The sequence below is a fragment of the Odontomachus brunneus genome, unplaced genomic scaffold, assembly GCF_010583005.1.
Source record: "Odontomachus brunneus isolate Ranch 3 - 2012 unplaced genomic scaffold, Obru_v1 Obru_scaffold_017, whole genome shotgun sequence".
NCBI lineage: Eukaryota > Metazoa > Arthropoda > Insecta > Hymenoptera > Formicidae > Odontomachus > Odontomachus brunneus.
This window is the reverse complement of record NW_022639467.1, coordinates 2,884,250-2,900,281: the sequence shown is the minus strand read 5'-3', so window position 1 is coordinate 2,900,281 and position 16,032 is coordinate 2,884,250. Positions and strand designations below refer to the sequence as shown.

Below are 16,032 nucleotides of genomic sequence, written 5' to 3'. Positions count from 1 at the left end.
GAGAGAGAGAGAGAGAGAGAGAGAGAGAGAGAGAGAGAGAGAGAGATGAAGTTGTGACGCAATTTTACGTCATGTTACATTGAATGTACGCACATTTTTCGGGTCCCCGTGCTACACCTGCTTGCATCTGAGAATTTTTTGATCCGACGTTTTTATTATTTTATCGTCACATTTCGCCCAGCCCACGCTTGGAAGGTACGATCGCCGTTCGGCGCTTTACGTTCGCGACGATATAATGACGCTCTCGTATTTAACGCAAACTTTTGTCAATTATGCACCATCTGTCGCATGTTACTGGCAGTGAGAACCGCGTCGCAGTTGCTCGTTTTAGTAAACTGCATCCCTCCGCCCGACCTTCCGCCAAGTCGATCACTCGCCAAGCGCGTCGCACATTGAATATTAACAAGTTGCAACAGATAGCGACCGCTCGACGAAATTTTCCCTGATGCAAAGTCGATTCTAATTTCGTTAATAGGCTGAATAATTAAGCTCGAATATTGCTGTACACTCTGTATATACTCTGTCATTATTTTTATTAACCATGTATGTTAATTATAATTAATTTAACGTCACAAAGATTTCTGTACACGGCTGCACCGTACTACAAACGTCAACAACGCAAACTCGCGGCAAAAGGCGATTAAGATTACGATAATTGAAATTACGACAAAATATATAATTAGAGCGATATATATCATAGTCGGAAAGTAAGAACTATCTAAACTATAATGCGGGGATATCGGTGTGTGCGTGACCTATTTTGAAGAGGAAATAAAAATACGCATTTAACGAGATTAATTCTTCGCCGATGTATTGATGTACATAAATAACTTTAAGTATACCAAACTTTAGTAACGTTGAGTCTTTAATGACCAGATAAGTCATATTGCATTCATATTTATTCACATGTAATGTTAAAACAGAACGAAGGAAATACGAAAAAAATAACCAGTTTGCCCGCAATACAATATGTCATAATAAATGTAATATGAAAATCTTCAAGTGTAACTTTTAATAAATTTGTAGCTGCATTAATACAACAAAAACTTTATATTATATATTGCATATAATATAAATTCAATAATTTATTAAATACACAATATATTTACTTTATAAATGTAATTGACAGAATTGCAAAATTTCCATCATCGATTGTGTGTCTCACCGTTGTGATAATCATGAAAGTTTATCTGGTTTTTATCACATCAGCGGCGCGAGATCTCCGCTCGATATTTGATAACCGACGGACAGATATTCGAGAGCGCCGATATCCTGCGTAAATCCGCGCGTACTCGATTGTGACCGACTAACGCGTCGACGAAAGGACAGCATGCGTGAGAGTGGGAGCGTGACATTAAATAATCGTCGTGCTTCGCTGGTATAATCTCGTAAAAAGCACGTGAGCGGAAAAGCTACCACACGGGGGTTAGAAAAGCGTCGGAGTATAGACGGAGTGCGGAAGAGGGTTGATGGGTACGCGACGCGGCGGTGGTGGCGGCGGCGGCGGCGGCGGCGGCGGCGAGTAGCTGGTGGCACAATCTCCGGTAATGATTGGTCGTCATGGAAACGAGCCAAGCACCCGCCTCGCCCTTTTTCCTCCGGGCAGACCGAGCGGCGTGCGTCGCGACGCTCCGCGGAGAGTCGAGGAGCGTCGCGTCGCGTCGCATCGCATCGCGGGTTGCAACGGCGCCGACGCCTTCGGCTATTTCCACACCCCGCGGCAAAGTTAATCTCACTTCTCTCATCCTCTGCCTTTCCCCGCTGAAGGTTTCGCGTATCAAATTTTTAATCCAAACACGGTATTGGCAAAAGAGATAGGTAGATAAGTAGATAGATAGATAGATAGATAGATCGAGAGAGAGAGAGAGAGAGAGAGAGAGAGAGAGAGAGAGAGAGAGAGAGCTAGAGAGAGAACATCTCGTTCTTTTTGAAATCGGTTTGTGAAATTTAGTCGAAAAGAGCATATACATGAAACTGTCATAATCATTATTGTTTGATGAATGTTAACTTTACAATTATTTCAATTACACTGATAAGGCAAATATAATATATCGAACTAACTATTAAATTTACATCACACAATGATGCAAATTCTGTGCTATATCTGTGCAAAAAATTTACTCAAGTATTTACTCAAATTTTCTTGTTACATTTTTTGTTCATTTTCTTATGCACGACATTATTTTGAGAGAGAGAGCAAATTTTTATCATTTTTCTCATACTTTTCTCATATTTTTATTTCGTCATTCTATGTAATAAAGTATGAGTGACATATGAACTACTCATAAGGGATGCATCTTTTGCCAGTCGACTAGTAAAGTTACTGCCAAATTTACGTATATCTCTTTATCTGGATACTGCGCAACGACGCGTTCCTCTTGTTTGCCTAAAATCAGCCCGGAAGAGAGATTGGATGTACAAATACAAGTTTATGGTATTTACTACATTTCGTACCGAATATCGCGACCGCCATCGTGACGCCCTACCAGACAAACTCCGATCTTAACCGACTACTTCGCATTTTACTGTCGCACCGAAATTTCACATAAAGAGCGCGATAGCGCGTATAAAAAGCGTGGAAGGTCCTTGAGACATTTTCTTACTCATCGCGACGTCCCCAGTAAAACTTTAACAGGACGCGCAGTTCCGAGTGCAGTAACGACCACGATTTCCACGTAAGCGAAAGGGATCGGCATGGCAATAAATTCTGTCAATTATCCGACGGCGACATACCGAGTCCTGCAATTTCATTGGTAGCTTTCCTCCCTTCCGTCATGATAGGTTGCGGCCGAGTTGTCACCCTTCTTACCAGATTCGAAGCCAATTACAGACGTGCCGCCGACAGTTTCTTACCGCCTACCTGTCCGTACCTCGGCCCGGCAAGAAAGCAACGGCTGACAGCGACACGTCGGCTCGTACGACGAGCTGTCAACACCGGTCTTTTTTTTTTACATCCCACTCTTTTCGCTCTTTTTTCCTTTTATATTCGCGGCCGCACGTTATAAGAACGCGGTCTTTCGATCGGCGAGCTCTCTCTTGTTCCGCATGGCATTGCACAATAACGTAATGTGTGACATAATGATAACGGAGGGGAAATGGTATACCGCGAAATGAAATGTATAACATGTGCGGCGCACGTAACACGTTCACGTAGCAATGGAATGTCAAACGTGAAAGTAGAAAAAATAAATCGTGCCAGATTTTACCATCTTTGCAAAGTAAATATAATTTTTACTTGACGCAATCGCGTCGGAAAATTTTCACCAGAGGGATGAGGTGTCTCGTACCTGCGAGCGAATGTGTGAATTTAGTTAGTTGGTAAAAAATTGATTACGATTTATTACTCGAGTTCGAGCGGTTCATTACGCTATGACGGTGGTTTCAGCATCATCAGTCAATTACGGCACCCGCCGCCCATTCATTTTTGTCATTGCGCGTCTGTAAAGAATGCATTTTTTTATCTACTTTGAATTTCCAGGTTGGCGATTTCTCTTTTTTTTTCTTTTTTTTTTTTTCTTTTTGAAAGGCAGAGAAGCAGTGTAATACCCTTCGAGCTCTTCTCCATTTCGCCATTTCGCGGAACGATATCTCTTTGTCACAATTACGATGATGGAGAGTGCCGAGCGGCGAATGTCGGGCTGCGTGATAACGCGGCAGATTTTTTGCACGAATTCCGGACGCCTCTCCCCTCTCTGTCGCGCGCGCGTTTGCAGAGAAATGGCAATTTAGATCTTTTGGCGAATGTTCGTTCAATGGGCAATCTGTAGTCGCTAATCTGTCGCCTTGATTGACGGCGCTACAGAACACTCATGGAAACTTTAGCAACCGAAGTTTTCCATATATAACCGCGCACGCGGTTTTCCATATATAGGCGTACGCTAGGGCGCACCGGGGTGGATAATCGAGAAAGTTTAGTTCCCGGTAGTAGCTAGAGACGCGCCGGATATACGCGACTATGAATTCTGGGGAAGGACCGCTGCCTCGGACTGTGCTCGGGGATAATCGCCGCCGCGAGTTACCAACACGGCTTTTTATCCCGAGAATGCTCAACGAATACTCCTGACGTCACTGTGCCGCATTCGTGATCATTACGGATTTATTTTTAGGCACGCGGAGGTGTAAATCTCGTAGAATCGTAGAATCGATCTGGCCAAGCTGGTGCGACGTTATTACTATTCAGATCCGCCGCAAATCAGAGAAGCACGTTAAATCGAGAATGTACTCTCGGCTCGAGGAGACTCCGATATTTTTCGCCCTTTCGCTCAGATTGTTACACGACGATTGTATTCACGGAGAGAATTTTGTGGCAAAAGTTACCATAGGATTTTGTAACCGAGGAATAGATCCACATTCTTAGTCAGTAATTGATTCTCTTTACATTTCGTACGTGCCATTTACAGCAGAAACTGTAAGACTGAAGTGACTGAAGCACGTTGCAGCTTCTCTCTCACTTCCTGGCGGATAGCGTCCTAATTCTGACTTGAGACACTCTACTAAAAACATAATAAAATTGAAAGAATTAACAGAATTTCTATAAAGAAAAAAAAATTATAATATTGTTTCTCGTGTAATACATATCATTATTTTGCGTCATATATATTTTACACATGTAAAAGAGAGAGAGGGAGAGGGAGAGAGAGAGATATCTTTGGATATATGTACGAAGGGATTGCATTGAAGAATATCGGCAAAGTTTATTTCGAACTCCTTTAAAATATATCGTTTGCTCTATTTTTCTTTTATAAAGTTTACCGCAGAATATCAGAATTGTCCTCGCCTTGTTTTAATCGCGGAAAGAAAAAATCGTGCAAATTTAACAAAAAGTATTAAGCGCACTTAGTTACCGCCTAACGTAAACTACAGTCAGGATTATCTAAATATTTCACTTTTTGTTGATATAATGCGATTAAAGATAGACCTCTTGTGATATTCTCAAGCGCAGAGGTCTGCGAAATGTTGGTTCAAGTGCTAACGTTTCTAATGACAGGCTTATATTTCGTAACAGCGATTTTATCCAGCGAAATGCTAATGCGCCGTTGAGATCGAATATTAAATATTTGCCGACATACAGGCGCAACTATTATTGACGAAATACCGATTAACTGTAGATATCACCGGTAATTACCAAGTTTCGCTCAATATGTTGCATAATGAAAATAACCCTTTAATATATATTAAACGAAGAGATTCCGATCATCCTGTAGAACAAATGTGCTTGCCGAAGATATTTCCAACGTTGAAAACGTTGGTGGAAGAAAAGATTTGCTGCGCGGTGGTGAAGTACAGTTATTTTGACGTAATTAATGCAATGTCATTAATTTAAAGCTGCATGTACCATTAATATAGTATTTTTACACCAAAAGCAGAATACATTATTGTATTCTGATTATCTTATGTGACGTTATTTTGAAGTAATTTTAAAGGATACGCCAAGACTCGTGAGATTTTTCACGATGCCCGCCTCTCCTTTCTATGAGCAATTTCGAAAAATCATCTCTCATCGTGTCGTTGTTGATATTTTACGGGCTATATAACTAAATAGACGGCGCTTAGGTATTTCGCCCACAACATTGGACTAACGCGACTCGTAATTTTGCAAGCTCTCTGGGCTTTCTATTTTCGGATATCCCGCGGCGGTTTCGATGCGATAAATTAGCGAGAAGACTTCGAAATTCATTTATTATATATGATGTTACATTTTAATCTGCATTGTGCACCGCGGGGTTGCATGCATATTGTATCAACCTGCCGAATAATAATAACGTTGCAACGTAATAACGGATGTGTTTGCGACTGTTTCAGAGGTGCCTTCTCTGTGGTTCGACGATGCGTGCAAAAGAGCACCGGTCACGAGTTCGCTGCAAAAATTATAAACACCAAGAAGCTCTCGAACAGAGGTAAGTAAAGATCATCCAATCTATTCTTCGGAATTTTGTTCGCGGGAGAATATAATTACCGTAAAAATACCCAATAGGTACGGAATCGATATAATGCATGTACATAGATGTATTTGAGTTTACATGTGTTTAGCGGTCAATGCGCATTCCCTTGTATAATATTACATGATACATGTTAGATGAGGTGTTAAACTTTGAGCTAATTTTTTTGATCTTGAAGATCTTGCATATATATATATATATATATATATCTATATTGTTTGCGCAAACAGGATTCACGAGGGAGGGGAGGAGGGTTATTTATAAGCAAACGTATCCGGGGATGATTTCGAAATCGATGAGTCATTATTATTAGACGATGCTTGATAGATTTGAAATCGATAACTGGTTATTTGTCATGGGTAGTTTCACCGTAAAATGTGCACACACAGCGCGCCACCTTGGCTCATAAATACCCGTTCATAAATATAAACAGAATTATCATTAATTATCAGGAATTGGACTTACGAAAGAAACTCTTGAGAATTTTGCGACAATGCGAATCTCGGGATGCAACATTGCTAGGACGTATTGCTCTGTCGTGATGATTAACTACAGGCTCGTATTCATCAATCATAAGTCTATATCTAAATAAATTTAAGTCGATATTAAGTCGATATTGTTGTATCAATATAATATAATCAGTTGTAATCAGTACAATCTGATAAATAATCGGAAATTTATGAGGTTTTGATTCACAAATAATGACGGTCTATAAATGTCGGGCTGGGTTCTAAATTTTCTTATTCTTGGCGAAGTTTGTCAAAAGTCTGTTAAAATCGAAAAGATTCTATGTGTAATAAGCAGGGTTGGTAACGTTACTTTATAAAAGTAACTCGTTATCGTTACCGTTATTTTCTCTAAAATGTAACTCGTTACAGTTATTTGTTACAAATTTTAAAAAGTAACTCGTTACAGTTACCGTTATTTAAAAAGTAACGAATCGTTACTTTTTCGTTACTTTGTTAAATGCTAAAATAAGACTAATTATGAGTTTGATAAGGGAAAATGGACGAGAAAGGGGGGGAGAGAAAGATTTATATCGTGGAATATAAATATGAGATAGAATAAATTGAGATATAGATATATCTGATATATGTATATCTGAGATATATCTAATTAGATATCGCTCGTCGTGCATCGCGCTGGGATACTATTCCGTACACGCTTACCGACAACTGTCGGATCGGTAGGCATCGTTGCGCAGCTTTTTTATGTTATAAAAATATATCGCTACGGAATATATCGCTCGTCGCTAATCACATCCAGTACAAGGACCAAGACAGAGGCTTAAGACATAAGTAAAGTGACCAATCACATGATCACAATCACAGTCATAATTGCAATCTGCCAGATTGAGGATGGACTATGATTGGTCATTTTGCTTATTGCTACTGGCTTATATATAGACCGAATTTAATAGATTTAAAACAAAAAAATAACTATTAGAGTAACGAATTAATTGTTACTGTTACTGGATAAATGTAACTACGTTACCATTATAGTTACCGAAAAAAAGTAACGGTAACGACGTTACAAGTAACTCGTCACTTCCCAACCCTGGTAATAAATATAATAAGTAATTTGACACATTTGTGTCTGCGTCCCTCCGTCCTACGTTCTTCGTCCTAGCTTTCCGATTCAGCATTCTGCTCCTGGCTGTTCCGTCACACAGAACACTCACTGACACTCGCTATCGATACGAGCCGATCGACGTGTTACTTAACGCGGAGTACATCGAGGAGAAGCGAAATATATCAATAGTAATATCATAAATATATCGATAGTAGACGCGATATTTCAGTCACCCGACGGGATTGTCAAAGTGAAACAACGCATCAATATAGACTCGGTCGTGAGCAAATGCGCGACGCTTGAGAGTACCAAACAATGGGCAAAAACGGTTACGTTATCTACAATCGTCACTGAGCGACTCTGAGCGAGAGATCACAACAATCCTAACATTATACTGAAACACATTCCGAACATTAAACTCATCAAAACATTACGTCTCGAGTCGACACACATATTACGACACGTGTATCAATGCGTTGCTTATAATTCCCACCGGCTTTCGTTAATTAACATATCGCGTTGATTAACACGCATTTCTCCGCTCGAATCGTGTCACGACAGAGAGAGAGAGCGGCCGGAAGCAGGATGGAAGTAGCTCGAGAAACTAAGAAGCAAGAAGAAGACGGTACGCGGTTAGTAATACATCGTATTAAGCATTTCGAGGTATGACATATTATACAAGTTTCCTGTTTGACAAATTCACAAATAGAAAGACATTCGAGTAAATTATAATAATTCATATAATAATAAATAATAATAACTCATATCAACAATTTGCATAAACAGCATATTTCAACACATAAACAAATAGTTTCATAAATATGTGATTGGCTCATCTGCACACTCAGTTTTACGTGTGGTACCTCACTATGGATAGATACTAAAAGTTTTCGATCAGTTGCATCCGTACTTGAGTATGCATTTCTCATGACTGTTGATTAATCCAAAAAGCGGGAACGTGTTTTCTGAATTGATTAACAGTGATGAGAAATACTGAGCTAGAAACGAATATGGCTATCGATCTATCGAATGGTAAGACACCTGAGGAGTTTACAGATGGCGTCGTTGTAGAAGCGCAGCCATCTTTCTGCGCCGAGCAACCGCCATTAAAGCATCGATCGATATCGCGTTTTACGTATATTTTATTTGTTGAAAGTGAGTCTCGCCCGAAAATAAATGTCGGGAGTGGGAACATAGCGGCGTGTTAGGACATATCGTAAGTACGTTATTAGCGAGTAATCTCCTTATTTCTCGGCGCATGTGACTCTCGTGAATTGGATTCTTTTTTTATATTATTACTTTTATTCCGATTGAGATTGAAAAATTTATATGCCGAAAATGAGATGTTTATTGTTATTAATATATTACGAGTATATTTTGTAAAGTGTATGAACTTTTTAGTGGACAAATGTCTATATGAAATTAAGTTTTTAAACAAGAGGGATCTTAGCTAAAAGGCGTCTTTCAGTCTCATTTCAAGTTAGGGCCTGAAATATTGCGTCCGAGAGATGAAGAGACGCTCGTTTCGCTCGTTCGGGACGGATGTAAAGACAGACTGTTTCCCGCTTTCTTTAACATGGCATAAATATGTAGGCATATATATAGTAGGCATGCTAGGTCGAAAACACGAAAGTCTCTCTCTCTCTCTCTCTCTCTCTCTCTCTCTCTCTCTCGAGTGTCTCTCCAGAAACGTCTGAAACGTTTCCGAGCCAACGAGCGTCTGAATCGTCATCGTAAATTTCCATTGCAAAGGAGTTGCTTTCGTGTCTTCATGCAGTCTCTTTCGCGCAATTGCACGATCGCGGAAAATGTCGGGGCCTGCAACATTATTACTTCAATTTGTTATTTACCATTAATACACAAGTATCTTTTCCTCCTTTTCGTATCTGAGTAAAGACGCTATCCATTTTAGGACTTTAGAATCGGCCCATGACACCTAGATCATCACTACGTGTAAGATTTTCGGTTCGGTACACTGAAACAAGAATTTTTGAAAATTTATTTGCGGGATATAAAGTTTCTTCTCACAGAAGTAAATTTTATATGTTACAAATAAATTTTCAAGCATTAGCTCGATATTGAATTATTATTATCGGATGATAATTCAAATCTAACAATGTTACGAAGAATGACGAATTACATGGTGACTTAGCCACTTCGTACTTTGTACGATAAAAACTTTCGAATCGAGATATATTATTATGGTATTTCCTGCAACGCGATATACATATGTCGTAATTCAATGTTGGAAAAATTTTCTTTGACTAAAATAATCGGCAAATTAATAATTAAAATTAATTAATCGTCATATATAAAGTCACAAATAATTTCGAATCGATGAAATTAATTACTGAATTATTGTTGAATTAATTACCAATCAAACTTTTGTGTGTGATTGATTACACACCGATTGCATTATTCGTGATTACGTATATGACGATTGATTAATTTTGATTATTGATTTGCCGATTATTTTAGTCAAAGAAAATTTTCATCAGTTAATATGCCCAACACAATCATACACGCAAACACGGCAGGGGTATACGCGACATGCGCGGCGCGAGACGTCGAGAAGAATGACGTGTTTGTTTCACGTTCGTGTGTCGATTTTTCGTCGAGGTATAAATGTTCGAAGAGTTGGAACTTTTAAAAGACGGTGTCAGGTGCTTTGCCGTCGACGATACGTGTGTACCACATTGTACTACATTGTACCACATTGTACCACATTGTACCATATTGTAGCGCGTTCTCACGTCGCAGACTTGACAACCTCAGCCTTCCCTAGTGGCGCGTCGACCGAAGCGAACGAGCATCGCGCAACTTTGTCTCCTCGGTTCCCTCCAAACAATTCGTCGGTAGTTCCAATAGCTAGCGATAGAAAAGAGTCGTAGAGATATCAAACAAATTGCATTCCGAGACTCTTCCGCTTCTGTTACGCTCTTTGCTTCTTATTTCTTTGTCTCCCTTTCGGACTTAAATCTTAAGCTAGAAAAAAAACAGAGACAAAGAGCTGTAGACCATTAGAAAACCGATTCTTTGCGATTAATTTTACGTGAATTTTACGTTAATATTGCAAAATATCAATCAACACCCTTCCGCGCGATTTCGATTCAAGCGAATCACATTGCAGGTGACATAATTTTTCGTTCGTGCAGTAAAAGTATAAAAGTAAATTATGATTTTTTAATCCTCTCCATATACTAAACACATTTTTACGTACAGTACAATCTGTCCGACCCGCACAACTACCACAACTTTGTTGAAAATCAATATTTTTATTCCACCTTTATTTCAGACATATAAAAACACTCTCAGCTATAAAATAGTAGCGCAATAAAATCGGATTTGCACTGTTTTGAAAATTTTCCGGATTTTCCACAAAAGTTGGTAAGCGATCGAATATTCCTTCGTGTTTCACAGATCCAACATTGCGTGTACACATGGAGAATTAATTACGACAAACTACTGCGGTTTACGCAATGTGTTTTTTCGCCATATCTCACAATCGATCGCGGAATTGCGGAAAGTGTTAGCGCGCGTACGCGTCTAAAAACAACGAGCGACGCGCGACGTTGACAATCTGCCAGCGCATTCCTACGGGACCAGTACAAGCGCGCATGCACGCTCGCGGTGCGATCGTTGGCCCAGAAAATACATACTGGCCTCTTTTGAAATTCGATCGCGCCCGCGCTTACCTCTCGCCAAAGAGGCAGTGCGCTTTTGAGCGGCGCCACACGCGCGCGCGCGCGCGCGCGCGATATAATCGAACGCGTATTAAACCCCTCTTCTTATCTCTCCACATACGACTTACCTCGCGAGCTGGCGAATTAGCGATTTGCCGTGTACCAAATATACGCGAATGAATTAACGCGTGCTCCTCCCTCGTCGTCATTCGTGCGTTGCAAGGAGTAACTTTCCCGAAGTGGCTATCGTTATCCTGCACGCGCGGTACTCGCTGTTCTGCAAAACTGCAATTTACGACGTTTGGGAACGCCGTAAATTTTCGCTGACGCGAAAAGTCATCTATAGATTCCCTCAGAGAATTAGGATATTATTTGTAAGGAGAAAGAAAAGTGAGTGAGTGAGAGAAAAGCGTGCATTTCAGTCTTTTCTGACTAGAGGAATTCTAGTGATCTAATTCGCAATTTTAAAGGGAATGCACGCAAAGTGAGAATTCAAACGTAAAATTCAAGTAATTACACGTAACGACTCGATTAATGCGCTATTGTTCCATTTACTCGATCCTGGTATATTACGATGCAAATGATATCTAACACGCTATTCTAATTCACGCTCGACGTGAATGCTGTCGTCTCATATGCATGTAAACGCATTGCGGTTAACTGCCGCGAAAGAAGTCGCGTCGGTGTTGAACGTAACGCGATATTCGAACACTGTGAAACATTGGAACGGTTGCGATACGTGAACGGAATGGCGCCATAAGCGAATGAGCGGGAAAGGAAAATGAGCGTTGCTTTGCGACTTGAATATGTTACAGCTTCGAATTTCGCGCGAATCTCTGCGAAGTAAAATCGTGTTGCGCCCCGGCGATGACATTTCGGCAATTTTCTATAAGATTTTTCCCGTCTTTTCACTCCTCCTACTGCACGAAAAGTTCGGCCACGACCGTCCCGAGCGAGGCGCGATAACGCACGTATTCCCAAAGTTGTAACGGAACTTTATCTTTTAGTTTGTATCTCGGTGGAGAGTCGTGAAAGAATAATAGTCGCGAGAGTTCCATCCGTTTCTGAGCGCACGAGATTAATCGTTTCGGGACAGCATCGTGTAACCCGCCATCAAACAGCGCGACCGTGTCTTCAGAACTCGGACGTCGATAGGAATTCTCGAGGGTCGCGTGCCGCCTTGAGAACAGCGATGCGAGAATCCTCACGAAAATAAAGACAAAAGGACGAAGAAAAAGCGGAGAGGGACGGGCGATTTAACTTTCTGGGCCATTCAGGCGCACGAATCACGGTTGGCTTTGTGCCTCGACCCAGCGCGGAGAAACGTCTTTTCCTCTTCTCTCGTCGCGGCTATCTGAATTAGCTCTTTTATCTAATAACACCTACGAGTCGGCACAATACCGTCAGGACGACGCGGTTGCACGATGTTTCCGCGAATCCCGCTGAGAAGGAGCAATTTCACGTCGGAAGATAAAGTGAATAGAGAAAGAAAAATCACTCGGAGGTTAAAAGGCACGAGAGGCGAATTTTGCGGGGGTGAGTACGAGTCATCGTGTTGATCGTATTTAAGTTAAAAGTATCAAGACTGGATATCAATAACACTGTTAAATATGGATATTTTTATTGGTTTGGTCTTTAAATACAAATATTCCAATGTAGAATCATGGCTTGGAAGAATCGCAAATTTCGATCATGTACAAAATCACTTGCATGGTCGATAAAGACTCGAGACGCACCTTTGCGAATTGGCCCGAAATATTCAGGAGTGAATTTTTCATGTCTCCAACCTTGTGTTTCATGTTGTCGTGTCCATTATACATTTATGGCGCGAGAATATGTGATGTTATAGTGTGTGATAAACGTTCGACATGATCGAAAGATCCTCCTTTTACTTCAGACTGCTTATCCCGCATTGTTTCATTTATAACGTTCGATCTACGGTAATGCTCGCTGTATTTTCATCTATGCTTCACACGTGCTTTTACGACAAAAGTGACTGCGAAATATGTCCGACGTGGTTAAAACCATAACGATACAGTATATCGTACGCGAGTATTATCTTCCGATCAGTTGGTCTGATCAAGATTCAATTTTGTACGCAAGTATGCATTAAGAGAGAGAGAGAGAGAGAGAGAGAGAGAGAGAGAGAGAGAGAGAGAGAAAGAGAGAGAGAGAGAACGTGAAAGAGAACATCAGCGAGAGAAGCGCGCATCTCATCTTCGCCGGCGATGCGAGCTTTCGGAATTGCATAATTTCCTGCCGGAGCCGACGCGCTCGTTTCCGTCCTCCACTTCCTTCCTCTCTCATTCAATTTATAGCCATTTTCTGCGGACGCGCGATGCGGCTAGATAAATCTATCTTCGGCAGCGCCTCTCCGACGTGAGAGTAAAAAGTAAAAAGGTGGCAGAGTAAAAGAGGACTCCTCTATTCTCTTCTTTCTTCTTCTACTTCTTCTGCAGCCTCTTTTCCTTCTCTCTTTCCTTCTCTCCTTCTCCCTCTACGTGCGCGCGGGCGCACGTGTGTGGGTGTGTATGTGTACATGTCGCTCTCTCCATCTTTTTCGTTCTCTCGCCTTCGGTAAGAATCGTTCGCTCGTACGATTCAACTCAGACCGCGACCTTGCTCCAGTAACCTCTTGACCCAACGGAGGCCGTGGCCTCTGCAATATGGCGTACACGCTCCGCACAGCAGATAAAGTTCGCCTGGGAACGCGGGAGGGTACATAGTGAGCTAATTATTATGATGGGGGAAAGAGGAGGAGAAAGAGGGAACGGTTGGAAAGACGGGAGAGGAAGCCCCTCGATTTTCTCGCGAATTCGCTCGCTTGACAGTCATTTCCTGTCATTTCCGGTTTTGAGACCGAATGTGCTCCTTATACCGCCTTGTCTCACTTCCCTCACCTCCTTTGCTTACATTCCCCCGAGGGTGAGATTTCTTTTCTCTCTTTGCGGCGCACGTGCGGGGTCGCTTTTTGCACTTGAAATTATTCAAGTTTAATTCCGAGGAGAGGCGAAAGGTTATTTTATTGGTTCCGCGTGGTTGGCGCGTCGCGCTCATCCTCACGATGACGACCTCACGTGATCGATGCTGAATTAATTGGCATTCGCGAATTGATGCACACTCACGGACAAACGCGAAGAGAGAGAGCGGCCCAATTAAAAGCACACGGATCGACGATTTATAACAAACTGCGGATGAGCTACCGTTTATTTCGCGATATTATCATCTATTTTTTTTTGCGCGTTTCGGTTTACCTTTCCGTTCAATGAAATCACTTTTGTTTTTTTCTTTCTTTCTCGTTAGTCTGAATTTTGCACCGACGGTCGGTCATTTATCTCACAAACAATCTCGTACGCAAAGATGCGACGTTACGAAAAGCGGGAATGAGGAAAATTGTGTCGGAGGTAATTTATGTGCGAAGGATAAAGAGCGCGTGCACGAGGAAACTCGACGTTACAAAGTAGTTATAGTAAACAATCGAGACGGGGCCGAATTCGAGCTGGACACACCATTACGAATCATTACGAGCCTCGAGCATTTTTTTTTTCGTGATCGCAAGACCGATCAATTGGGTGAGAATTTTTTTGTCCGAGCTGAGAGTTATTGTAGAAATTTTTTGTTGGAAACTCGTTCGTACGACGTTCGCATTCGTTGCTCTGGACGTGGCGAATAATTAATCGAGCGGTGGAACGTTCAGAATTTCGCCGGCAGTGCGGTCATTTGAATTTCCAATTCGCGGCTTTGGACCACAAAGAGAATCACGAGGAGGCCAAACCGTGTCTCGTGCCGGCACACGCGCTTGGCATCCGTCGTTTCCACTTGTTTTTTCGCATTCCCATTTTTATTCGTCTCTCCTCTGAAATTTCGACCGATTTTGCTCGACTGTCATATCGGGTATACGGCAAACAGCTCGTCCCTCGAATCGACGCGATCACGTTTTATATTTATTGTCAGAGTGCATTTGTACGATTACAATAAATTTTTATAAATAAATACACACGCGCGCGCGCGCGCGCGTGTGTGTGTGTGTTAGTGTGTATACACACACAACCCTATCTAAAATCGCGTTCTCATTTTGTTTCCGACGATATTATAGCAACATTGTCATCGAGGAGGAGATACTTATAAAAAAATTAACTGCCTTCAAAAACCTCAAAGATTCTAAAGAGTATAAAATAATTTTTGATAAATATTCCTATATATATATATATAAATATTTCTATCCTGTCCGTATCATTAAAAGTATATTAAAAGTAATACCGTATCATTAAAAGTTGATGCAAAAATCTGAGTGATTGAAAAAAAATCAATAATCATATATTTTTTTATTATTTATCTTTCTACAGTTATATTTATAATTAGGTTATGTATCTAATTTAGTTTTTTCACTAGCTGACTACTAGTATCGTTAGAATATTGAAATAGGATTGCTAGTACACAGAAATATTATTTAAAATTATTTTATACTTTTTACATATTTTGGAGACGAATAATTAAGAAAAAAGTTTGTTTTTATTTCGTATTTTTTAATTACTTACTAAAAATTTCTTTTCGAAGTTGGTTACAAGTAAAATTTTCGTTTTGTATCTCTAAATGTTTTCGGATTTCCAAGAAAGCAATAGAATTACTTAATTTCCAGATCACCTGGACAAAGCCGGATAATGATATTATAATCTAAGAACCATGTAGATAACATACAAATTTTAATCTTAATATTTCTAATATTCTCTCTCTCTCTCTCTTTCTCAAGTTATAACAGAACATGCAAACCCGGAACGTTTTGTTTTCCACGAGACAGAGAGAGAGAGAGAGAGAGAGAGAGAGAGAGAGAGAGAGAG

At 40.7% G+C, this 16,032-nt stretch overlaps 1 protein-coding gene across 18 annotated transcripts in view; it reads left to right on the top strand.

Annotated features, from left to right (window-relative positions):
• LOC116841638 (calcium/calmodulin-dependent protein kinase type II alpha chain) overlaps positions 1-16,032 on the top strand; it is a 143,819-nt gene that overhangs the window by 29,020 nt on the left and 98,767 nt on the right. For all 18 annotated transcript variants that reach the window (XM_032809819.1, XM_032809816.1, XM_032809824.1 and 15 more), the window contains exon 2: positions 5,803-5,897. In XM_032809819.1, the coding sequence (XP_032665710.1) occupies positions 5,803-5,897 (95 nt within the window). The remainder of the gene's footprint in view (positions 1-5,802; positions 5,898-16,032) is intronic.